This window comes from Anguilla rostrata, chromosome 10, assembly GCF_018555375.3.
Source record: "Anguilla rostrata isolate EN2019 chromosome 10, ASM1855537v3, whole genome shotgun sequence".
NCBI lineage: Eukaryota > Metazoa > Chordata > Actinopteri > Anguilliformes > Anguillidae > Anguilla > Anguilla rostrata.
This window is the reverse complement of record NC_057942.1, coordinates 19,647,231-19,674,604: the sequence shown is the minus strand read 5'-3', so window position 1 is coordinate 19,674,604 and position 27,374 is coordinate 19,647,231. Positions and strand designations below refer to the sequence as shown.

The window sequence follows — 27,374 nt, the reverse complement described above, 5'->3', positions numbered from 1 at the left end:
TCCCAGGCCTGTTGGTGCGTCAGAGCTTGCTGATCCCAGGCCTGTTGGTGTGTTGGAGTTTATTGATCCGACCTGCTCGTTTAGCTGATCACAGGCCTGTCAGGCCTTCTCAGTGGGCCCTAACTCAAGGTACTCATATGTACTGAGGTCATAAACCCGAGTGCCCCAGTGTCAACTGAGGCTAATAGCCCCATGGGGCACACAAAGGGAGAGAAGGCTTCACTCAGTAGGGTATTTATTCTCCGCCTCATCTGTTAAAATTACCATAAAACTGGCTCTCGACATCTGGCCACCTAATCACCCGGCACATATGACTGCCTACACAATACCTTGAACTCTCCACCAATACTGATTTCCCAGGTCGTCATGATAAATGAGAACCAAGTTCTCAGTCGACCTACCTGGTTAAATAAAGATAGCATTAAAACAAATAAATAAATATATTGTATCGGCTCATGTTGTTTGAGCATCTGTGATCTGCATGTGATTTGCTTACAACAGCTGTGCTAATTGTGCATTCCCCCGCTGGTGTATTGCAGAGTGAAATGTAGCTCAGAGGCAGATAAACTGCATGTGTTTCCTACAACACTCATGCCGGTTTGTGCCCTCGCCAACTGCAGAGGATTTTGCAGAAATGGAATAGGCATAGAATCCATCCATTATCTATACCTGCTTATTATAGTCAGGGTCATGGGGAGTGCTGGAGCCCATTCCAGCTTGCATTGGGCAAGAGGCAGGAGTACAACCTGGACAGGTTGGCAATCCAACCAATCCAATCCAACTCACACATGCATACCTATGGGCAATTTAGAGTCTCCAATTAGCCTACTTGCATGACTCTGGGAGGAAATCAGAATACCTGTAGGAAACCCACACGGACACGGTGAGAACATGCAAGCTCCACGCGCAGTTATTCAAACTCAAAACCTTCTTGCTGTGAGGCGACAGTGCTACCCACTGCACCACCGCCCGAGCCTAAAACCCAGATGGGGAATCCCAATTTGTGGTATGAATCGAATATAGAATATAGAATAAAACATAATTTAAAAAAAAAAGAAAATTGTGAGGTCCTTGCAATGTTTGTGAGTTTAGACATGGCCAAAGATAAAGTAGAGAGCTACCACTGGATAATTCAACAAGATGTAAGCGCAGGTAACTGAGCAGATGGATTTATACCTCTGTGGATTCAGACTTTCTGATGAAGCATCGCTGTGTCTTCCTTTCTCTCTCTATCTCTGTCTCTTTCTCTGCTCCGCTGCCTTTAGGGAACAAAACGTCACCTCTGATAGAGGTCATTCCACAACTTCGGCAGCATGTGCCCATCAACAGCAGGAAATAGGACAGAAAGCACCAAACAGACAAACAGAATTCTTAAATCTTCACAAAAGTGCACAAGGCCGACTCTGTAAAAGCACTGTCCTCTATGATTGCTTTGTGGGAGAAATTCAGGGTGCTTTTTTCTACAGTGAGAAAAGTGTTCACTCAGTGTAAAGGTATTAGGAATAAAAAAAATGAAAGAAATTTCAACTAGGCAATTACAGAAACTACTGAAGTGTAAAACTCATTGAAGAAATGTCCAGTCATGGACATTTGTGGAAAGTAAAGCACGGGTGATAACTAATATAATGATATATGATAATTGTGCAGATTTGACTGCCTTCACATACTGATTTTTTACTGGTGAGTTTAATAACAGACAGACAGCCCCACAAGGCTTTAATTGCAGGTCAGGTTCTTTGTTTGAGAGCTTAGGTCTAGAAGGACCATGTGAGCCTAGAGAGTGAATGAAAAAGATGACAGGATGATATACGGTATTCAGGCAATTCATTTTGCCTCAATTTGTGCAATTTGCAAAAGTTGAATTTAGCTCTCTGTGGTGAAGTGTACAATAATTATATAAATTGATTGTGATTATATAACACATATGCACACATACACACACACACACACACACACTAACACATGAGTGAACCTCAGGTTTTGCTATTAACTACCAGGACAATTATTTTTATTTTTTATTATTGACATAATGAAGTGGATTGGATGACAAAAACATGTTGCAGTGAAAATCATTTTAATTGAATGCCTCTATACTGTATGTTTCAGCATAGTAGACAATACCTGTATAGTCCTTGAGATTAAGAGACTCATGTCCCCTACAGGGGACAAAAATGAATTTTCATGTCTTAGGAAAGGATTTATAGACATTGCAGGGGCCCACTTCATTAATTACAACCCGACATATTCAACCTTCAGCCTTCAGTGTGAAATTTTAACTTCACATCTAGGTCTTGCTATGAAAACATGTTCGGCAAGTGCCAACTTATTCAGTGCGGTCATATTTCTTTACAACATTACAGTCGAAAATAGATTTTTTATGAGCACAGAATAAACCCTAAAATAAAGGGAAAAAGACATACTGTATTTTAGCCTACTCTGTCCTGAGAATACATTATAAATGACAGCAGTAGTCCACTCCAAAAGATATCCATTCGACCTCCTTCAATTACATTTTTCCTTAAGATTAATAACCCTCAAGAGAAAGAGTGTTTGCTCAGAATACATTTGTAGGCAACACATGGGCAGGCATAAATCCATAGAAAAAACCTTGACAACTACCATGCCAGTTTAATTATTTATTTTACATCTGCCAGGCCCTTGACATATTACCTCATTGGTTTGACCATGGGTTGCTACAAGATGAATATCATAGGTAGATTTCCCTCTGATCAAGAGGCACACAATATGGCCCCTATTTTAGATTGTACTGATTGGCACCACTTTCTGCCATCACTACAAAAATAATTTGTTCTTTTTCCATGTAATAAATATCCATTAATCTGCAATATGCGTGATAGAAAATAGATTTTAGATTGAACCACAAAATTTTGAACATGCTATGTAAAACATAATAAATAGCGTTTTAATTCAAACTCATCACATTTTTTTCAAGTGTTCTCAGGAAAATCCAATCAAGGAAACCAGATTTTAAGGAGCAGCTACTCATCAAAAAGCCTTCCTGTGTTAGAGAAACCATTTGTTGTCTTCCATCTAGTATCTCTGAACATCTACGTTTTAATCAAACAAAAGGCACAACAAATCATGAAATACACTTCTCGTTGATCAAAACTCACGGTTACTTCTATCTATCTCTGATTTCCCTGTGCTCCCAAAAGCACACACATTGCCATTACCAAATACTGAGCACATCTTGCAGTCATTAGGATACTAACACACTCACTCAGCACTTCGTACACATGGGAAATAACAGCATTTTTTTATTTATCTCCAACCCTATCTTCTTCTAATTTTGAATACAAAATTATGCTTTGTGCTCTCTGCTGTAACTTTCTCTGCCAATTTGGGAGTGCAGTGAAAAGCATACGGTCCCCTCAGAAACATCTTCGTTCTCCTATTTCATATTTTAGTTTGTCTTTAAAGATCAATGTCAATGCAACATGTCACAACATTATACCTTATATTTAGCACTGTTTTTCAGGCTAGTCTGAAGTTTAAGCACCAGGTAGGCCATCCTGAGTGGGTAGGTCAATCTGTCAGAGCACCGTCATTTGCTGCAGCCCAACCACATACAGCAACTGTATCCTTAGCGAGATGAATTACCACCAAAGTGAGAATTAATTTAGAAAATGGTGGAGATAGAAACTGTAATCAGTAAATCACTGTTGGTAGATTTCATTTCACTGATATCACCTGAATCAAGCACATTCACCGATATATTATTATTATTATTATTATTATTATTATTATTATTATTATATATGACAACATATCCTGGAGTGTATGCACCCTGTCATGGTTCTGTGTTTTCCTGTCTGTGTTTCCCTTGTTGGGCCGCCAGATGGCGGCACTTCTGTTTTGTGTCCTGCTCCCCCCTGTTAATTGTATTATTGTTGTCTTGTTATTCTATCATTGTTCCCATCTGTGTCTTGTTATCCCCTCCTTTTCTGGGTTGATTGTTTTTTGAGTTCACCTGTGTCTTGTTACCCCCTGTCTATTTAAGTTCTTTGTTCCCTTGACTCGGGTGCTGGTTCCTTGTGTTTGTTCCCGACTTGTGTTTCAGACCGTATGTACCTGCCTGTGTTTTTGACCTGTTTGTGTTTGTTTGACTTGCATGTATCTGCCTGCCTGTGTTTGTTTCCTACTTGTGTTTGATCTGTTTGAATGTACCTGCCCTTGTACTCTGCCTGCCTGTGTTTTTGAGTTCCTGTTTTCTGTTTTATTAGATATTTTGAGTTTGTGTTTTTGCCCATCGTGGCCTTTTCTGTTCCCTGCTTGTTTGCCTGTCGTGTAAGTAAAGTGTTAATTTTCCCTTTGTGTTTTTTTTTTTTTTTTTTTTCCCCTCTGCATTTGGGTCCCCCCTACCCGTTACGTGACAGCACCCTACCTTTTTGGCTGCAGTTTTTTTTTTTTTCTATATTCTGTTTAAAAAGAATTATATTCTTGTGCTGTACAACAGCAAAACCTCAGTTAAAAAAAAGCTTCAGACCAATCTATAACAATCTCCTACTGCTGAAACTGCTTATGTACGTATTTTCTTAATTTATTAGAAAGCGACGACACACAGATTCCATAGAATGAAAGTTTGGAATGCACTGGATAGTTTTCATCTGGCTTATTAAGAATACATTCTTATCCTATTCTGCCCTCTGCCACTGACGCACCTTCTCTTTCTATTTAAATAACAATCAGCTGTATTCAGGCTTTTGACGAAGATGGCACACTGGGACTGAAGAAAGAAAAACGGCTTTCTGTCAATGACGCAGCACGCAGATATGCAGTATAGAATGTCAATTACACAACCTGGCGATGGTTTCCACGGCTGCGGAGCAGCTAAAGCTCTGCTTTAACCCAGAGATGGAAAATCCAGGTTCAGAAAGTAAGTCCTCCCCAAACCTAATTTTATTCCATTCACCTAGATTTGCTAATTAGCACAATTCTTCAGCCAGGAGGTGGAACTAATTAGAGCAATCACATGGCTGAGTTAGTGAGTAGAAGAAACACATAGCAGGACTTACTTTCTGACCCCTGGAATTTACAGATTTGGTTTAGCCATGTCCCTCCATGGTCCGGAGCCAAACTCTGACCGCGCCCAATGCTGACTGGCCAGCGGCCCTGCAGAGTAGCATTGGACCGATTGGGCTGCTGTAGTTCATCTGCCCCAGCTGCACATGAAGCTAACTCCTTCAACGCAGCAATTACGCCACGGCTCAGCCAGTGCAGTGTGGAGTGACAGGAAGAGAAGGATCACAATGCTTCAGAAAAGAGCTGCTTGTCTGTTCTGTCCAGATGGAGGATGCTACCACAAATAAATGCTTCCAGTATGAATTTGTGAGTAATGTGAGTTTTCCAGCTAACTGCGGCACTTCACAATTCCAAGCCAAGCGTTGTCTTTCTGTCTGACCCTGGGCCTCAGAGAGGAAAGAGGTTTTATTCATTCTGTAAACCAGCATGTTACTGTGTGTGTGTTTTGGGGACATGCACAGCCAAGGTAGCTATCGCCTTGAAAAAGTTGAAACGTGCGCCGCCTGCAGCATTTTGATTCACGCTAGCAAGCTTTGGCGATAATGAAGATTTGTCAGACATAATACCATAAAGCAAACTTGTGCCTTTATTACACATGAAGGAAAGAAGCTATTTGTCTTGCTAGATTAAATTCAGAGAATATCACTTCGATCACACCACAGAAAGTTATTCATTTTTGTGACTGGTTTCACTCTGAATTCACAAGTGGTTGCTAGCTTATTGGGGCACCAGAGAAAGCTCAGGGAAAGTACCTGGATGTCTATCGTCCTCCACTGCTACTCTTTACAATGAACATGAGCTGACATCTGTCCATTTTCCCCTTTTAATCAGTGGAACACATGCAGTCAGGGAAAGGTGAAGCAAGACACATGGGACTACTGAACTTTTCACCGAGGAGCAGAACATCCTGAGCATGCTGCTAGGACAGATCAACTCAATTCTAGTTGTTCTTTCTTTGATGATGAGTGAGGCGAGCTGTGTGTGCATGTTTGTGGGTGGGTGAGGGTGGGGAGGTGTATCCAATCTTTTTATCTTCTCTATTTTTGATAATGATTAAAAAAAAACATTATCTAGGAGGACATTTTGTGAGTAACGGGTCAAAAGGGCAGGGGTTAATTTCCCCCCATGCCGGGTGAGTTTTACCTTTGCTGCGACGGCGCCCCCTGTGTTGTTCTGTGTAGAACTTCAGCTGTGTCTCATCGTCTGCCTCTGAGCCTGAATCTCCCGGGTGCCCATACACCCCGCCACCTGGAGGGAAAGAGAAAAAGACAAGCACACCATGGCCATCAAACTGACAAACCACAACATGACCATAAGAGGAAACCTGGACAGGCTCACATCATATAAGCTGTGATCACATAAATAGTCAAACACAACATGACCACAAGGGAAACCTAGTCCAGCTTGTATCATAATAGCTATGACTATACAGATGGTCAAACTGCAACATGGCTATAAGGGAGGTTTGCACATATTAACATAACATGCACCATGACTGCCAAATCATGTAACAACCATACAACCACATATTGCCTGTAGTGTTTGAGTAGTTAGGTTTACACCTGAATGGATGCAGATTCAAATCAGTGGTGTAACATTGCTGTAGTGCCCATAATGTAGCGCCCATAATAATCCAGGGAAGTTATGTAGCAAAGTAACCCCCTACTTGTTTTCATGGCAAACAGCTGTACATAGCATGACTTAAAAAGAGTAATTTAAAGTGCACATATCATCAATTTAGACTGTTGCATATAGGCTAAATAAATTCATGTGAAATAGTTACGTTGTTTCAAATGGACAATGACAATGCTCCACTAGAACGTGTAGTTGAAACCACTGGCATCGCAAGAGGGTTTGTGGGAAATCAGGAAATATATTTATTTTAAACCTTTGTTACTAATGTCTTTCAATTTTGTATGGAAACTTGTGTTGGCTTTGTGGCAACAAACCGTTATGCACTACAAAAATGAATAAAATGACTGTAGCCAAGTCAAGTCTATGCTGCACACAAATATTTACCTATAGGACGAGATCAAAGACATTCATTTAGCACTTGAGGTGGAATTAATTGATGCTGGAAAATAAAACACTGCCACCACCATATGTGCTTTCATTCTTTAACAGTTATGGGTCAACCTTTTTCTTCAGAGCACAAACAGTCAGGATCATCAATAACTTGGATTCAAAAAGATGTGTGCCTGTTAGGTGTCACATACATACTGTACATGCACGTGCAAATGCACGCACGTGTGCATACACACATGCTTCAAAGGAATTTTCAGAGCTGAAAATGAAAGTCAGGCTCCACGCCGCATCACAAAATAGTTCCTGATGTACTGTGTGCTCTGATGAAGTGCTAACTGAGATAGCTCCATGCACCGCAGGGAACATTCAGACACCAGTCACAGGAGCACTCAATCTCAATAGAAGAACCAGCTGCTCCACCAATGGATGTCAGGGAAGATTTGTGAAGACCAGTCACGAATCACAACACACGAGTACTTCTAATTACTCCGGATGCTAACAACCTACTGGAATTTTGGGTGAAAATGATTATATATATTATTATATTATTATAAACACTTGTGTGTTGACATGTTGCACTATTTTTAAACATCAAATACAAATGGAAAAGTGCAGTGAATAGGCTGTGCAGTGCAATGAAAAAGTATTTGCCTCCTTTCTGATTTCCTCTATTACTACTACACAACATTTGTCACACTGAATGCTTTTAGGCAATACAATACAATAGAAATTGAGTAAATACAAAACACATTTTTTATTATTGAATTTAATGAAAAAAGTTATCATATGTGCATACTACTGATGTGAAAAAGTACTCGCCCCCTTAGTTCAATGTCAATAAACCAATTAAACAAAATTAACTGATGATTAGATTCAGCTGATTGCACACAGCCAGGCTTCATTGCAGCAAGCAATGTCAAATCTAAATACCACTCATAAGCCGTGTTTCCACCGCAGGAACTTTACCCCGGAACTAGGAACCTTTTAAGGAACTCAGTGCGTTTCCACCGCAGGAACTAGGGTCTAAACTTAGTTCCGGGGGCTTTATTTTACCCCCAAAAAAGTTCCTGCTCGGGGGATAGTACTTTCCGAAAGTACAGGCACCTTTTGGGTGGAGCTTGCAGCGCTGAACATTTCTGATTGGTCGACTACTCGCAGCATTTTTTTGTGTTTATTTTCAACCGCCATGTTTGAAAATATGCAGCCGCAAAACAATTTATTTTCATAATAACTTCAAATCAAACTTGTATGTTATGCGGCGCAGTAGCCTAGTTTTGGTTATAGCCTGCCAACGTCTTGGAATTATAACGTGTGCTCTTCTGTTCTTTTCTTGCTTTAGTATTCGTTTTATGAAATGCTATTACGTACCAAAACATTCAAATGGATTAATTCGGTTGCTGAATATTTTCTTCCGGATTTTCTTTGTTAGCCCGTTGTAATTGACTCAAAACGTTTGATACAGTTATGTGAGGTATGCGGTAGTTCTGCGTAATTCACATTGGTGATACAGTAAAAGCAAACTGGAAATCACCTTCCGCACTTTTTGTCAGGGTAAAATAACAGGTTAATTCTAGTAATCGTCCCTTTAGCTTTTTCAGACTGCCGTAATTTTACTCTGCCATTCTTCAATTCCACAAAAAGACCAAGAAGACTATGGACTAATTTATGGTGCATGGTTCGCATCTGGAGGGCACACTTCGCTGCTCGGCTAGCAGTAACTTCGAAGGAAAGCAAACGGTGGCTGTACCACTACAAATTTAAATTTTCACACAAGTCCGAGTTTTCGTTCTATTCTTGTCATTTTGCGATTAAAGTAATCAAACAGCAAATTGTTTGCAACGTGTGCATGTTTTCTGCTGTTGTTGCCAGTTATACATATAAATGTGAATGCATTCTGTCGCTTCGGATGTCAAGACATGAAAGCGAATGTTCGCATAAAAACATAATGAATGTGTTTGAGAGGATATATAAAACCGTTACAATCTGACTATTGGCCTGTTATATCCTATTTGTTGCATAACAACGTCCAAGTTCAACTACCAACGACATTTTTGCTTGACAACGGTAAAATATGCCAAAACGGCTGCAGAAGAATATTTCATTTCCAGGTGTTTAAATCGATAAAAAAAAATAAATACAAAAATTACCATATATAATCATCGTTGGTAACCCGTTGTACATAAGTGGAATAAACCCCTCCGGTCTGTCCCGCTTATTAGAAAATAATGTAGGCTACTTCGGTGGTAGTATGGGGTTACAGAAGAAATCATAGGACAGATGGACCGACGACAACGTCGCTTTTTCATACGTCAGTGGGCTAATTTGCCTAATCTTCGCGGGACTTTGGACCGTGGTGGAAACGCAGACAACCATGGGCTGAAGGAACCTTTTAGTTCCTTGAAAAGTAGTTCCTGGGACTAAAAGTTCCGGTGGTACTTTTGGTGGAAACGCGGCTATAGTGAACCTGACCATACTGTAAGAGTGAAGTATTGTAGTCACCGTAAAGTTTGTACAAGCACAATCAAATGTATGCCACAATCAAAGGAAATTCCATAAAAGATGAGAAAATTTAATTTTAAGGGGGCAATTATAGATGTTTGATTACTATTTTCATTAAATAAATGAAATAATTTTTAAAATATGTGTTTTGTGTACACTCATAATATTAATATTACATTTTGTCTAAATATTTGAAAGATTCAGTTTGACAAATATGAAATAGAGGAAATCAGGGATGGGGCACCTACCCTTCCACAGCACTGTACATATGACACATTAATGCATTTATTTTCTTCATCGAAATACTGTAAGAGTGCAAAGCATTGACATTGACCTGGTTGGCATAGTTCATAACTCATTGCCTGGTTGGGACAGTCCATAATACACTGCCTGGTTGGTACGGTTTGTAACACACAGCCTGGTTGGTACAGTCCATAATACACTGCCTGGTTGGCACAGTTTGTAACACACAGCCTGGTTGGTACAGTCCATAATACACTGCCTGGTTTGTAACACACAGCCTTTTTGGTATAGTTTGTAAACCACAACCTGGTTGGTACAGTACATAACCTATTGCCTGGTTGGTACAGTCCATTACACACAGCCTGGTTGGTACAGTCCATAATACACAGTTTGTAACACACAGCCTGGTTGGTACAGTTTGTAACACACCCCCTGGTTGATACAGTACATAACTTATTGCCTGGTTGGTACAGTCCATAATACACTGCCTGGTTGGTACAGTTTGTAACACACAGCCAGATTGGTACAGTACATAATACACTGCCTGGTTGGTACAGTTTGTAACACACAGCCTGGTTGGTACAGTCCATAATACACTGCCTGGTTGGTACAGTTTGTAACACACAGCCAGATTGGTACAGTACATAACTTATTGCCTGGTTGCTACAGTCCATTATACACAGTCTGGTTGGCACAGTACATAACTCATTGCCTGGTTGGTACAGTCCATTACACACAGCCTGGTTGGTACAGTCCATAATACACTGCCTGGTTTGTACAGTTTGTAACACACAGCCTGGTTGCTACAGCACATAACTCATTGCCTGGTTGGTACAGTCCATTACACACAGTCTGGTTGGTACAGTCCATTACACACAGTCTGGTTGGTACAGTCCATTACACACAGCCTGGTTGGTACAGTCCATAATACACTGCCTGGTTGGTACAGTTTGTAACCTACAGCCTGGTTAGAATAGTCAGTAAAACATTGCCTGGCTGGATCAATCCATAACACACAGACTGGTTTGTATAATACATAACACACTGCCCGACACAGTCTATAATGCTCATTCAGTCAAGCCACCTTAACAGACGATGGCATGCTCAATTCCCACTTTCTTGTCTCCAGCCACATGTCTACTTGCCCAGCGATCTTCCTGTTGACGCTCCCAAGCTTCTGATGAACAATGTGCCACCACATCGTCCGGTCTTAAGCCAAAGTTTCCCATTTTTCAGGTAACCCAGAGACCTTAATGTGTCATCTCAATACATCAGTGTATCTCAGAAGGGGTCGCCCACGATTGCGCTTCCCCAACGTGAGTTCACTGTAGAGAACTGCCCCGAGGATGTGTTCCGCGTCCATGCGGAGTCTGTTGATACGGCGTTTGTACACGGTGTATGTCTCGGAAGAATAGAGCAGGGGACTCAGTACTACAGCATGATAGACTTTCATCTGTGAGTGCCTTATGTACACTAAATCAAGAACATTCAAGTCAGCTTTTATAAAAAGTTAAAAAGCCAGTCATAAAACTGGCCTTTTAAGATATATGAAGTTCATGAATAACGTGTTTAATTTACCCTTTGCCAGAGCTTGCCAAGAAGATGGTGGTCTCGTCTAAATGCGCACCCATAAAAAAACTTTCGCATCATATTACTTTTCATTACAGAAGGTTAAGGCTACTTACAGGGCCACAGAAAGAGCATGCTCACACTTGCACTTGTTAAAATGCAATAAAAGAGATTGGTTCTTATTTTCCAGTGAAGGCCGACAACTTTGGGAAAGATGCCCAGTGCGATGCATGTTAATAAGGTGGGCGGGGAGCCATGGGTTCGGGGGGATGGATGCCCAGACAATGTTTCTGACTGAATAATGAGGCTGATATGAGAGCCAGCTGTAAAACACAGGGCTGCCAGCTCCATGCTATGTGCACAAGTACATTACAAATACACACAGACAGATGCTTTAGTCTGTAGTATTTAGTGCTATTTTAGTCAACAGAATTTTTTTGATTGCTCCTACATGTGAAATAAGATGACATGTCTATGTTTATAATAATAATAATAATAATAATAATAATAATAATAATAATAATAATAATAATAATACGTGCCATTATTATAATAATCATGATCAACATCATCACTGTCATGGTCATGCAAGAGTGCTATTGAAAATATGATTTAAACATTTGAAACACTGCCATTCAATCTAATACTTGTTTTAGGATAATTTTTTATTTTTATTTCATATGGTAATAATTTCCAGTGAAGGAAATAAATTACATGCATAGTAATATTAACTAAACCTCCTGGTGCAAAAACTAAGGCAATTAATCACATAAAACTATATTTTAAGTGGAATGTTTCCATTTGCTAAAAGACTAAACAGATCAGAGCTGAAATTGATCAGCCATAACGCTAGCATCAGCCGGCTCTCCATCAAGGTGTATCAGCACAGATCTTTAACAACTGCCACAGCTCTGTATATGTCTAGTGTACTTCAAACAACATGTACTCACCACTGGGCAGAATGCTTAAGATTCAAACCTTCTCTCAAAGAGACTTAATTTATACTCTTCAGATTAGTGACAACCATATAAATATTTTCACTGTGAAAAATTAAGACCGATGTCAATAGTGTTAAAGATAACATTCCCAAGATGATCATGATTGAATTTGAAATGGCCTGTACAGGGAATCGATAAATGTTCCAGTAATCGTTCATATTTAGTTTGTGCAGAACAAGACTTAATTCTCTTTTATATCCAGTTATTTACATGGTAAATGGCAACACATTATTAATTATTTAGATAAATTCAGCAGATAAAAGATAAGTTGGACAAATGCAATATATTATATATAAACATTACATTATAACATTCATTCTCCACAATGAGAATCAAAGTGACTACAATTGAGTGACTGTGTATGCACAATAGTTAGTATATATCATATCATATATCATTTCTTGATATATATATACACACATATTTATATATATATATATATATATATATATATATATATATATATATATATCATACATAATATACATTGAACCATGATATATATACATCTTTCTTGATATACAGTACTGTGCAAAAGTCTTAGGCACCCTAGATTTTTAAACATAATATATAATATATATTTGGTCTTAGATGTTTATTTTTTGTTTTCTGCATTAGTGTGTCAGTAGAAAAGAACTAATTTCCAAACATGAATTTTCCAAAAAATGAAATTTTACAGATACATTTTTGGATTACGTTACATTACATTACATTACAGGCATTTGGCAGACACTCTTATTCAGAGCGACGTATAGCAAAGTGTATAACCATAACCAGGAACAAGTATGACGAAAACCCTAGAGAGAAGTACCGGTCTAAGTGCAGGGAACAACCGCATAGTTCAACTTGGACCCTGAAGGTTAAACTGATTAACACTAACACAAACTAGAACAGCAACAACGCAGTCTATGCAAAAATACAAGCAGTAGTTAAGACAGGTGCATTAACTAAGTCACCTACGAAACAGCTACCTAGTTACAACCCTAAGCTTACAGTCATTTAAGAGTTTACAGGGTGGTAGGGAGGGATGGGGAGAGGTGCAGCCTGAAGAGGTGAGTCTTCAGACGTCGCTTGAAGTGGGTCAGTGTCTCAGCTGTTCTGACCTCCATGGGGAGGTCATTCCACCATTGTGGGGCCAGAACAGACAGGAGACGTGTTCCGGAAGCACAGGAGCGAAGAGGGGGAGGTGCCAGGCATCCTGAGGTAGCAGAACGGAGGGATCTGGCTGGCATGTAGGGTTTGAATATCTTATGGAGGTATGCTGGGGCTGATCCCTTGACTGCCTGGTATGCTAGGACCAATGTTTTAAATTAGATGTGAGCTATAACAGGCAGCCAGCGGAGGGTAGTGAGCAGGGGAGTGACGTGGGAGTGTCTGGGGAGGTTGAAGACCAGACGAGCTGCAGCATTCTGAATGAGATGCAGGGGTCTGATGGCAGATGCCGGTAGTCCAGCCAGAAGAGAGTTGCAGTAGTCCAGGCGGGATAGTACCATTGCTTGGACCAGGAGCTGGGTTGAGTAGGTGGTGAGAAAGGGGCGGATTCTCCGGATGTTATACAGGAAAAATCTGCATGCCCGGCTTACTGCTGCGATGTTCAACAACCTGTTGTCCATCACCACTCCGAGATTCTTGGAACAGGGTGATGATGTCACTATGGTGTCCCCTAGTAATAGACTACCTTTCAGATAAAAAACTTGATCAAGGGTCTCTGGGATTACCTGGAGAGCCAGAAGCAAATGAAACAGCCAAAATCTGCAGAAGAACTGTGGCAAGTTCTCCAAAATGTTTGGAACAACCTACCAGCCGATTTTCTTATAAAACTGCCGGACAGTGTACTTAAGAGAATTGATGTAGTTTTAAGGGTGAAGGGTCGTCACACCAAACATTGATTTTATTTAGTTTTTAACTATTTACTGCTCTTTATATTATTTTTTCGATATTTATAACCTTTCATTTCATTATTTTTGAAAGCATCTTAGCTGTACAGCATTTTTTTGCAGGTGCCTAAGACTTTTGCACAGTACTGTACATTATATGAATGCATTTATTTTTCAGTATATGTAGTCCCCTGTTCGAACCCACTAGTACCACTACCGACTAAGACATATGGGTAGTATTGTGATGATTATGATGTAATGATGTAGTAACTATGTGACCTGAAGTTATGATTTGAAAATTAGATACACATCTTTAAGAGATCATAGCAATATACATTCTACACTTTATATAATATATAACCTTTTGCAGGATCTATCACTCAAGTTAAAAAATTGTATGCTATGTATGTACCAACACATTTTGTGGATAAGGTCTACTGAAAGAATGCTACAAGATATGTGGTCCCAAATAGGACACATGGGTATGCTGGAAATGAAGCATGCTTTATAAAAGTGCAAAAAAGTAAACTGCCTTTGGATTCAATAACCAAAATTTCTAATACACTGTACAGAGCACTACTTGAAGTAGCATGAATTAGGCTCTTTGAGAGATTTTGAATCTTGAGCAATCTACCCACTAGGCATATGCAGGGCTGTAACAGTTGTTAAAGATCTGTGCTGTTGCACCTTGATGGAGAGCAGGCTGATTTTAGCATTGATGCTGATCAATTTCATTTCCTGTCTTTTGAGGCCTTCAGCAAATGCAAACATTTCACTTAAAACATATTCTTTTTGTGATTAATACATCAATAATTCTGCTAAAGCAATCCAAGTCCAATAATAATCACAATAGTCAATAAAATAATATAAATGTGTTGAAAAGTGGATGCTCTGTGTGGGTTGACTTGCTCTTTCGATGGTGGGCTTAATGTCTTTTTAAAGATCCAGAACTCTTTTCTGTTAACCGCTGGTGAGCCTTCAATTTTCCACACACATAATTAAAGGCAGCTTCCTGGCAGACAAATGTTATGTAATTGTTTAAATGCAAGTGTGCGGCACATGTAGAGAGGGCCTCTAACGAGCTGCACGAAGCAGGAGGTTGTTCTCGTGATTAGGAGGAGAATGTCACCGGCCCATTATCCCCTGCTCCACGGTCCCGGCGTCTCGTGAGAGGGACATATCGACTGGAACTGCTCTCTATTTTCAGGAACCATCATGCCTCTGCTAACATTTCAATTACTTATTTTGCCGTTGTCCTCAATGCTATCCCCTTCTAATCCCCCCCGCCCCCTCACCCCCCACCCCCAATCTCTCCCTCACTGTTCCTTGAATGCCTTCAGTATTTATGAGTTTATCTTACTGCTGACACTCCACTCTGCTGGAGTCTCTGGTGATTTATGCTCAAAGTACGCAGGAGTTCCTCGCTTTAACCAGGAGAGCTCCCTGCAGGTCTGGAGCTGGATTGATTTAAAAAAAAAAAAAAAATATATATAAATATATATATATATATATATATATATATATTATTTGTGTATTTATTTATTTGTTTTTGTTTTTGAACTCAGGATGATTAAGAGCGTAAAGTAGCGGAATGTTCAGGATCAAACAGCATAAGACAACATTGGGAGGAAGATCGGGGGGAAGAGAAGCAAAGCTAGGAGGGGTTGTTAGATGGACGCTTTGCAGGACTGCACGCTACCTAACCGTGAAGCCACACAAAAGCAGTTTCGCTAGACAGCAACGCCACCTCATTTTCATTCATTTTCAATCAGAGACAGCGGGTCACCTCTGCAAGGCATGTTGGGATTTCCAGTGGGGGAGATGGCCAAATTTTATCTTCAAGCCCCAGGCAGTACAACTTCACATCACATTAGCCAACCAGATTTGATCTCTGACATCTAAACTATCCCTCTTCTCAAATTTATGTTCCCCATTCATTAGTTCCATCAAGGAAGGCACGTTAATAGCACGGTGATATATATGGTGCATATATAGGCTGAGTAATATTTCCTAATATATATAGTATTTTAAATAAGGTTGCGCTACTGTACCCTAATATTTTCTGCAGAGGCTGTTCTGATCAATACAAATGACAACGCAAGTTTCATATTTAACACAAAGAAAATCTAAGGCTGACTGTCTGATCAATATGAACAGCGACACGTTGCTACATTGTGCAGCAATCACCACGAGCTTCCTTAATCAATCGATGGCAAACCATAATAAAAACCAATACTCCATCATTTATACAATGATGTCTCTCAAAAATTTGAAAACAACAAGAGAATACAACCTATTTGATATCAAATTAATAAAGTTAATTCAGACCCCTTTCCCCAATCTCATAGCTCAGAACATATCGCAAAAATAGGGCAAAAATGTAGCTAGGCTATAATCAATGGACCAACCCAAATATAAAATACAATCTGACATTTTCACAATTTTTTTTTATTTTATTCAAATTGGACAATAACAATACAAGATTAAATATTAAGGTCTGTCAAGAAATAGATGATGATCACATGATGGCGATTGTGGGACGCAGGAGCGGCGCCAGGCATTATTGCCGGAAACAGTGTGGCTTCACTGTAACAGTGTGGTTTCACCATAATGAAAGCCGCGCAGAGGCGGGTGTGTTTGATACATGTGTTGGAGAGTTGAGCTGCCAATATTCTCGAGGTGCAATTACCCATCTGAATCTCCCGGAAGAAATGAAAGCTTAAAACAGGCCTTTTATCTGCTCTGCCCATTTAAGAGCGCACAATAACATAACACAATAACAGAGCTCTTGGGTGTTTTTCTTCCGCTCTTCCTTCTTGTATGAATATTTTAGTTGACATTTAAGACAGTTTAACAGACTTTAAACTGGAGGTTTATTTTGCATGTTGCTGATTGTTCACAGCCCAATCTCTCTTTTTTTACTGTAATAAGAGAAGATTGCCTGAGTGGAGTATTGTGTGTAATCAAAGACCTGGGCCTGTATGCAGTAAACTTCATAAAACCATGTAGGTGTTACCAAAAAGTAGTTTCTGCTTTTGAAGCTGGAAAAAATATTCCCTAATATCTACAGTGGAGCTGTTATGAAGGGTCCCACTCAACTTTTTTGAAAACAAATCGGTCTCAGGGAATATTTATGACATTCTGAATAAAATTCTGAGATGATATTTTGCCCAGTTTGGTCAATTGTTGTTGAATTAGGCAATCCCAGAGCCGGCAGTTGGCATAAACGACCTATGCAGTCATTTAGGGCCACAACCATGGATAGGCCACACAATTCAGGCTTCATATTTTTTTAAAATACATTTGGATTGTGCAGTATTCTGAGGGTAAAAATAAATTCTATTGATGCTATTGTTATTGCGATGGTTCCCCAGTTCATTATCACCAGCAACCCCGCCCCCCGACCCCCCCCAGTTTGTCACTGCTTCCTCCTCCAGATTGTGATTGCTTCCACCACCCCCCACCTACCCCCCTACCCCAAGTCTACATTCAGTTGCCCACAGTTATTTCCTGTACACTCTCTCTGTCTCTGTCTCTCTCTCTCTGTCTCTTGCTCTCTCTCTTTGTTTGCTTGAGTTTGTGCCCTCTGAAAAGTTTTGGGTGCACAATGCCCCTGTTACTTAATTGATTTGATGTATACCTATGAACCACTCCATTCTTGAACCTTATTGTCAATTAATTTTTAAGCTTCAACAAGCAGGCTGGTAAAGTTGAGCATGACAGCAAAATGTTTCCAAACACAATAACACTTCATTAAAAACAGAATTATTCTTATGATAAGAATAAGAATTATTCTTATTCTGTTTCCAAAGAATAAACAAAGCTTTGTTTGCAACTATATTAAATGCATGTTGTTCCACGTGGTAACACGTTCAATGCTTAATGTTTATGTTCAATGTTTCTGTGGTAATTGTTCAATATTTATTCAACTCTTACAGGGTGTATTTGCATAGTGTAATTGATGATTTAACACTAGCAATTTTGCCATGAATAATATCAAAACATTTTTTCACCTTTAAAACCAAATAAACCTGCCTTTTTCCTTTGTTGGTCTTAATTGAGAGTTGAGAGTTGCCAGGATTTCAGGTTTAACATACAGTCTAAAGTAATGTCAGCAATACAACAATGAAATCAGTCAAAGCATAACATAGAACATTCAAATGAATAAAGTGACGTTAATACACTGGCATTGCACTGAAACAGCAAGAATTCTACAACGTTTTTTTTTTCTTTTTATTTTGGGTCAATGCTTTTTGCTCGACAACAGAATAAAAAGCCACTGTGTCTACTGAGAATAGGGCCTGACAACTGCATGTCTGAAGCACACCCTACCTCTCTTGAAAAGTGCACGCTCGCCTCTCTCTGGAATCTGGTCATATGCTGGCAACTCCTAACCCGCTAGAGCAGCTCTCAAAGTCTTTTAAACACCCCAAAAGACTTCTAGAGGCTTCACATAGACAACACTACATTATGCATGTATAAAACTCAATATTAACATTCTCATCTCCTCTCCGGCTGTGGAATCCTGCCGAGGTAAACTCAGCAGCTGGGAGGGTGAGCTGCGACTTTCTAAGTGGTTTAAAGACGTCTCTTCTCTCTGCGCAGGCAGGCTCATTAAAAGAAGAGACACATTTTTCACAACTTCTCAAAACAGCGATGATATTGAATCCTGAAAAAAGTTATGCTATCAAATAATTTTCTGAGATTGCAGAGAATAGCAAATAGAGCATGTGTATTGCAACTGATTGTTTGTTTTTCCTTAATGTTGAAGGGGTAACTTCTCCCTAAATAACTGTTTTGTTGCTAAGACAGAAATCCAAAGCAAACTCCAGGAAGACGAGATATGGGGAGTGTTTGATGACAGAAATAATGTCTCTCATTAGCAGATTTGTCCTCAGCTCAAAGCATTTTAAACACATTCTCGTCTGCCTCCGTCAAACAACAAACGATGACACGGTGCTGTTCACGCGGTTACATGTGTTCAGCCAGCCTGCTCAGCCAACCAAAATTACAATTTCTCAAAGATCTAATAATATTCAAAGCAAAACAAAGACTCTCAAAACAAGGCAACACAGACCTGCACTTTTACCCACTCGTTTCTGGATACCAACTATAGTGAGGTTTGGTCAGGTTTATTCAGAATGATGGAATTCAGCAACCAATCAGAAGTCTGTACGTCTGTAGAACCCATCTTAGTGAAATAACATTGATATATGGGGAATAATATTACATTATTCAAGTCAGCAAAACATAGAGGTTAACAGTTAACAAAGGTTAATTTGTGTTATGGTTCACAGCTGGTCCCACGGTCCGTGGCAGGTGCCCAGAGACTTGGGAAACTTCTTTGAAGTCAGAGTCACGGCAGGTTGCAGTCAAGATGACTTTGGACGTGCACAAATCTTCCACTTGGGTTCGGCCCCAAGGGAGATATGGAGGCAAAGTCTATATATACTTGCTCCTCAAAACAGCTGTCGGTGGGAAATAAACCAGCTTGGTTTATTTCGCGGATGGTGGCAGGCCAACTCAGGCAGCAAGGTGCGTGCTGGGTAGTGTGGTGAAGTCTGGAAATGTCCTTAAGGAGATGCGTCTGGTCAGTTAGACAATGCCTTTAACCTTATATAGGTTTTTGATTACTTTTTAGGCTCTCAAAATCACTGACACGACAGAATCCCTAGTGTGATCAGTATAACATGATTGGTGTATTATTTTGGGCACACAAACATTTTATTAGCATGTGTTATTGTAGCAGTCAACAAAACATGGACAGATAAACCATTGATTACTGCTTTAATGCTTAAAGCAAGCGAGTTAAATTGGGCTCACGATTTCCTCCTAAAAGGAGTGTTCCTGCCCCAAGCTGGTGCATTAATTGATCAAGCAGTGAGTTTGTTGCAGGGTCACAAGAGGAAGGGGACAGGCACTTAATTATGCCTTGGTTGACCAGAAAAAGTAAAGGAGAACATGACTCAGCAAAGGGTTAGTCCCATGGTCAAGAAGCAAGAGGCCCCAAGCGTTCCTGTGTCTAGTTAAATTGTTACACAACTAATCATATCTATACCAACTAATTACACAACTACAAAATAAATATTTGTATCCTAGCTAGCCAAACTAGTCCAAACTAACCACAATGATCTCACAGATCCAAAAAACTGCACTGACTGAAATTACAAACACTAGGCCAGACTAACAACACTCCTGACTAAACACACTGATCTAAGGTAACCACACCAATCTCAACTAACCACACCAATTCCAACTAACTACATTGATCCCAACTAATCATACTTATGCAGGCTGACCCAACCAATTCCAACTAAGTGCATCATTCCCACTTAATCATGCTAATTGCATTATACCTAACCAGACTGGTCTGTACCACAGTCCAAACTGAGTGCAAGAGATCCAGAATAACCATGCAATCCCAACTAATCACACTGATTCCAACAAAGAGCAGTGATTGAATAAGACAATGTGAACCAGCCCCAAGTATCCACATGGACTATCTTTTCAAATCCCAAAAACTAGACTTATTTTTCACATGCAGGTAACTGCCAAAATAAAGGAAACACAGGAGTCATCGAGGGATACAAAGTACAGTGAAAGTACAACGCAGTGTTTCCACACAGGCGTTATTCATCAGTGAATTAAGTCATTAACATCCCAGCATGCTCACAGTTGTATATAAAAATACTGTTTTTGACTGCAATGTCTTGAAGATATGTCAGTGGCTTTTTAATAGAGGGTGGTTGTTGGGGCATGCTTGACAGGAGCTTCAGTGATGAAGACTGATGAACTTATTGGGGTTTCCCAAGGAACAGTGGCTAGCACGATGTTGGCATGGAAGTCTAAGGGGAAAGTCAACATCAACCAGGGTCGACTGCGGTTGAAAACGCATACTCCTTGACCATGATGACCGCGCATATCTAATGAGATGCAAGGAAAAACAGACAAGCAACTCTGAATCAGTCAACTGCAAAAATCAATACAGGGTGTGACCAGGCATTTTCATCAACAAAAGTCCACTGAGAACTTTGCAGAGAGGGATACTATGGTTGGTGTTTCCCTTATTTTGGAAGTTGCTTGTGTGTCTTTCCAGTTTGTTCAATAGCCAGTTGTGAGATCCAGTAGTAAATAATAATATTAAATAATAATATTTCCCACTTAAACAAATACAGCACCTATTCAGATAAACCAAATGAACACGAAGCCGCCAAAGATGATGATGGTAACAATCATGATTACTTTATGCCCTTATCCATCGCATTCAAAATGAAAGCAAATCTCAGACTCATACGATAAACCATTGGCTGACAGCCACCTGAACACATATCATTCTTAGTCAGCTGTCAGGCGTTTTTACATATTTCTGGTGTCGATTCGCTGATGTATTTTTTCAGTGTTTATGTTTATTAGAACGCATCAATCAATCTGTTTATGAGAATAAATCAATGCTACAAAGTGTAAAGTGTTTGCCAGTCTCAGTGCATAGCTCCCATAGCCCATGACTGTCACATGATCTGATCGCTGTCTCAGACGCTGCTGTCCTGCAAACGAACACCACGGCCGAGCCTTTAATGGACAGCCCCAACTCACCTACCGCTGAAATCGTGGCAGACTGCTCCACCCTATACTGAAATATGTGAAGGTTAAGCATCATTAACACAAAGCAGCAGGACCTATAATTATGCATCCTCACCTGCCTCTCCACTTTGAGGAAAAGCCATTCCGCCAATCGCACGTATCACAGTATCTAGCAGAGTGTCTCAATGAGGAGTCCTGAAATTTCCTAATCATTATCATTAATTTATCATAGAGTGGACTTTTTGCTCTTCCTGAGGGTTCACTTAAAGATATAACTCCAGTATGTATTAGGGATGTATCCGAATCCGAATACGGTATTCAGGAAAGCACGAATAATGGAAAACAGATAAAACAGATATTTCTTCTACCCGAAGTTGCTCGTTATTATTCGGATTTGGGGAAAAAAAAAAAAAGTTAGCTCCATGTTGAGTTCTCATAGCCTCTATCTAAGGTTATACAGGCTGGGGGGGGCGGGGCGGTGTGTGCTGGGGTCGCACAGCTGCTAGCTGCATCTGGAACTCCGGCACATAGCAGCTGCAGTAGGCTATATTATAGGCCTACCATTAGCAGACTACTGCAGCTGCTATGTGCACAAAGTTAGCTAGCTAAAGAGATCGGATTCATTTAGATAACCACTAATTATAAGATAATGTGTATTCTGTTTGCAACATAGGACTTTGATTTCACTAACTAGTTGTTTCATTTTCTACACATTATTGAAAAGTGATCGATTCACAGATTTCTCTGGATCTTTCCACCCTGGCCTGTGGCTGTGATCCTTCGGGGTTCAGAAGATCTGAGACAGGCTCTATTTGGCAAAGGTGTGCCCGACGGCTGAGGCAGTACAGTTTTCCAAAAGTGACTAATAACTGCCTACTGATAAGGGCATTGGAGCTCTTGGGAGACAGTGGCAGCTTTTGGCCAGTGCTCTCCAAACCTGAGGGTGCATTCTGTTTCCAAAGTCTGAGGCCAAAGTCAAAGCCACTCCAGGCTAGAGCCAGAGTGAGAGACCAGAGACTTCAGGCTCCATACTACCTTGCAGAGCTGCCCTCCAGTGATTCTCCTCAAAGCGAGTCAGGACTGGCCTGCGTTCATTTTAAAAATGTATTTATACAACTAGAGCAACTACAATGAAGTTAGAAACATCCATTAAGTGTACATCCAGTGAATTCCTAGTATAAACAAGGGAGTTCATAGCTTGGTGGATAATGTTTTATTTTAACTGATTCAAACAAAACTTTCTTTAAAGAGCTTTGCAAAGGTGAGAGCTTCCCTGTTGCATGGGCTTGACTCACAGGAGACTAAATGAAGTGTTTGTTGAATTCAAGTTTGCCCGGAGCCCCCCTTCTGGGGAATGGAGATGAAAGAGATCTGGCAGAGCTTCACAGAACAAATTTATGCCCCACAGCCTGTATAACCCCCCCAACATAACCACCACCCCCAAGCACCTGCTCCCCCTTCCCTCTCTCTCCCTTCTTCCCCCCATCAATCCGCCAAAAACTCAGACAGACCATCCACACCAAACCTGCTCAATCAGCCAGGCAAAGCCCGTCTGTAGGATTTATTTCATTTATTTATTATTTTCCCTCAATTACAGGTGATGGCTAAAGTTTCTGTGTTTTTTTATTTGTTTTGTTTTGTTTGGTATTCATTATTTTTCTAGCAATTCCTTGACAAGCAGATATTTCAGGATGCTGTTTTTATAAAAACAAACCTGATAGACTGAACTGAGAAATAAGAAGAAAAACAACATCTTTGGCCATCGTTTTTTTCTTTTCACTTTTTTTGGATGCAAGCATATATATATATATATATATATATATATATATAACATACATTTTTGAATTTTTCACCTAAACAGACTGTCACTCCACTCACATAAGTCAACCAATCACATTAAAACAACCTGCACTGATGGCATATATAAACTCCCTGCAGAAAGTTGCAGAGAGAGGTAAAGACTCTCCTCCTTTGAGATTCATATACATCTTAAAATGTAGGTCTAAGCAATCAAGGCATTAATGGTCTAAACATCTTAAACATTCCTGTAAATGCTGGGCACTAGGAGAATAAAGAATAAGCGAATGAAGAAGCCTTGGATGAGGATGACATTTGTGTGAGTGAATCCTCATGCCTACAGGCCAGCTCTCCTGCTGCAGCTAAAACCTTTTTTCTACAGAACTGCGTCCCACACCGAGTGTTCCACTTAAAGTAACTGTAAAGAGTAAGGAGGCCTCCCCTTAGCCACCAGCACATGCAGACACATGCCCTCATGCACACACACACACACACACACACACACACACACACACACACACTCTTTCTCCCTTTTTCCTACAGTTATGGCTAGTAGCATTGCTTAGAAAGCACGGATGCTCCAGCAGGCTTGCAAATCACATATTTATATTTACAACGACAAAGCCAGGAAGGGTACGCGTCCCGAACTCTGAAACGAGGCACTCCACGGGCCAATGGCAGCAGGCCACAGCACCCGCCCCCTCCCTCCCGGTAATAAATAACGATCGCAAGCCTCCCGGGGCTGTTGAGGAGCGGGCTGGACACGCTCGGTCGGGAGGGGAGGAAGCGCGGAAGCGATTTCTGATAGAGGCATCTCTGGATCACTGAGCCTTAGCTGGCCGCGATGGCCATAGCAGCAGGTCGCTGGAGGGGCAGCGGGCGGTCAACGGGGCCTCGTTGCCCAACCTTCCCACGCCACCTCTCACCTGCCGGGGGTGGGGGGCGTGGCCCGCAGAACAACACTTCATGCTCTGCCTCAGCTCTCTGTTCCAGGAGTGATTCTGAAGGATAAAAGTGGAAACCTGCCACCTCACAGCGTGACTGTAATGCAGCTATTAAAAAAACATAAATAAAACACACCAGTATCCACAGGAACAAATAGTACACCAATAACCATAATGTCAACCAGGTACTTTTTATGGAGGCTGACAGATCAAAATAAATTTGCTTCTCACTTGCTGTGAGGAAAACTATTACAACAGGGAAATAGAGGGAGATAAAAAAAATAGCAGTTTAATTCGCACACAGATGCGTGCACACACACACATTTTCTGACAGCAACAGCCTCATTAAGCTCTTATTTGTGGTAACAACATTAACGGTGAATGTGGGAAACAATAAAAATAAAATGCATACTAAAACCCATAAAACTCTACATCTGCAGGACATCTGAAATCAGACCAATAAAGAAGGATCTCTCTCTTCCACCCTACATTGCCAAAACAAAGTTTCCTCCTGCTAAGTCAATACCAAGAAATCTGTATGTACATTTTGACTGAGCAAATTCAATTTCTTTTGCTGTGATTTTAATGCATCAAGACAAGCTGAAAGCAGTGAAACATCACAAAGGATTCCCTTTTCAGCTGCTGACTGCGCTATGAGAGCACACATCATCAGCAATGATTCTCTCCCCTCCACCCTGTTCTCAGCGACATACAGCGCTTGTCACACAACACCTAACAAACATAGATGTAAAACGACTCGGTAATCCCAAATCTTACCCCATCTTCCCAGATCGCCAAACATTGTACCTAGCCAGAGAGCACAGTCGGTCTAAAGCCGGGATATTTACAGAGTGGACTGCAGCTTGACTCAAACTATCCCTCTCAGCCTGAGATTCAGGACCATGGACAGCAGCCCAGCTGGGCTCTCCAGTCCATTGTACAGAGAACAGAGTCTCTCAGATTTAACCAGCACACAGAGTTTCCCACATTAAACAGCACACTTTCTGAGGCTACAGCTGCACAAATTCATTATGCTGACTGCAGTTACACACGCATACACATGCACACATAACTGCACGAACGCACACACACAAACAGAGACAGAGAGAGAGAGCGAGAGGGGAGAGAGAGAGAGAGAGAGAGAGAGGGAGGTGCACATATACACACATATATGAGCACAAACAGGAATACAGATGTGGAAGGCATATAACTGGGTGTTCGTATTTAAAATTATATGAAACTATAAATTAATCATTATTTCTTCTAAAACAGCCACAAAGGCTTAATTCTGAAATTACATGCATGCACAGTGAAATATCTAGTGTTAATTTAACTCTGTGTACCATTTGTACTCAGTAAGAGTTGATTTAACCCTGAACATTTTACTGTGTGGGATCGATACAGTAAATGTCTGTCACACAGCATTAACATCACTTGCTCTGGGACTGGACATTCTTGTGACCAGTGGTCATAACCTTCATAAATCTGTCCTTATTATGAGAAATGTCACATTTCTCCCCTGTAAATATTTTAATTGAGACAAAGCCCATGCACAGATGGTGATGTTCACTGGGCATGAGCCAGATGCTCCTGTGCTGAGCCTGTACCAGGACACAAGAGCCACTGAGTGCTAAAAGGTTATCCGTGCAAAGTCACTCAAGTAAGTTAATTCATTTCATTCATTTCATTTGTGCCTTATTTCCTGTTTCTTTAAATGTTTATGCTCAGAGCTGGTACCCCTATGTTCTGTTTCTTTGTTTTATTTATTCTGTTAAAAGCACTGTGTGAACAATTGTTAGTCAGTGAGCCAACAAAAACAATCAATACATGTCCCTCTAGTGCAATTCAGGTTGTTCTTTTCTTTGGAGAACATTTTTTTTATACCTCAAGGCATTTTCTAAGATTTTATATAGCACATAAATAGTTAGTTAGAACAGTATTCATTTGCGTATATAAGTTTATTTGTGTATATCATATTTAAAAAGAGAATCTTCAAATAATGAGCATGCATTGTATTTATGATGTGTATTATTTATCTGTAAGTTTAATATAAACCGAATGCAGTCTACGGGTCTATAGAGTAGATCAGCACATATATTTGCAAATATGGAGCGTAATGAGCAAGTATAATAGGTGAATTTTTACCTATTTTACAATTTGCAATATGCAGGCCATTGTTCTTACTGCAGTACAAATGCAATGGCACATACATACAGTACATATGGTATTCTTTCTGGTATAAGAATTATTCGACCTAAAATGAACAAAGACATGTTCTCTGAAACTCATTTCAGCTTCCAGAATCTATGATCTTCTATAAAGAATTTACATCTGGTAACAATGCAAAACACACCCATTTCACTCTGGGAAACTGGGGCATTGGGCAAAATAAATCAGGGATCACTGTTAATCTTGAGTAAACTTAAAGAAATAGCAATGGTGTGAATGACAGGAAGAACTGATAATCTGTCCAGGACAGTAGTACACAAAAGCTATGAGCCTCTGCAGTACACTCGGGCCCTCTGAACTTGCTACAGAAAAGTTTAAAGTAGGACACCCATTCAGATATGCATCTCTTTGCTGTCAAGACACATTTCTTCTTTAAATCCTGCACTGATATGCTATATCTAGTTATAATATGTATTGCGCTTTTTTGATGTTAGTATGAAAATGCATGGCAATTTCATTTTTGAGTATGCTTTCTCTTCAATGCAGAATTTATTTATAATTTTTTTAACAATTTGCATATCTACTAACAATCTTCTGTGGTAAAGAAAACACATCTCTGCTCAAAAATG

General features: G+C 40.2%; 1 protein-coding gene and 1 long non-coding RNA gene across 7 annotated transcripts in view; one reads left to right on the top strand and one right to left on the bottom strand.

The window, feature by feature from the left end:
- Positions 1-27,374, bottom strand: part of LOC135265195 (astrotactin-2-like) — a 454,017-nt gene that overhangs the window by 257,294 nt on the left and 169,349 nt on the right. For 4 of the 5 annotated variants that reach the window (XM_064354593.1, XM_064354592.1, XM_064354591.1 and 1 more), the window contains exon 5: positions 6,187-6,291. In XM_064354593.1, the coding sequence (XP_064210663.1) occupies positions 6,187-6,291 (105 nt within the window). Of the gene's footprint in view, positions 1-6,186; positions 6,292-25,353; positions 25,646-27,374 lie in introns of those variants that run through there. The other variant, XM_064354594.1, reaches the window with a different exon arrangement.
- LOC135265197 (uncharacterized) lies at positions 3,823-6,153 on the top strand. Of its 2 annotated transcripts, XR_010332874.1 has the most exons (4): positions 3,823-4,084; positions 4,711-4,897; positions 5,060-5,358; positions 5,875-6,152. It is a non-coding gene; the product is annotated as an uncharacterized LOC135265197 (long non-coding RNA). The 2 variants fall into 2 exon arrangements; XR_010332873.1 differs by having other exon boundaries at positions 4,711-5,358; positions 5,875-6,153.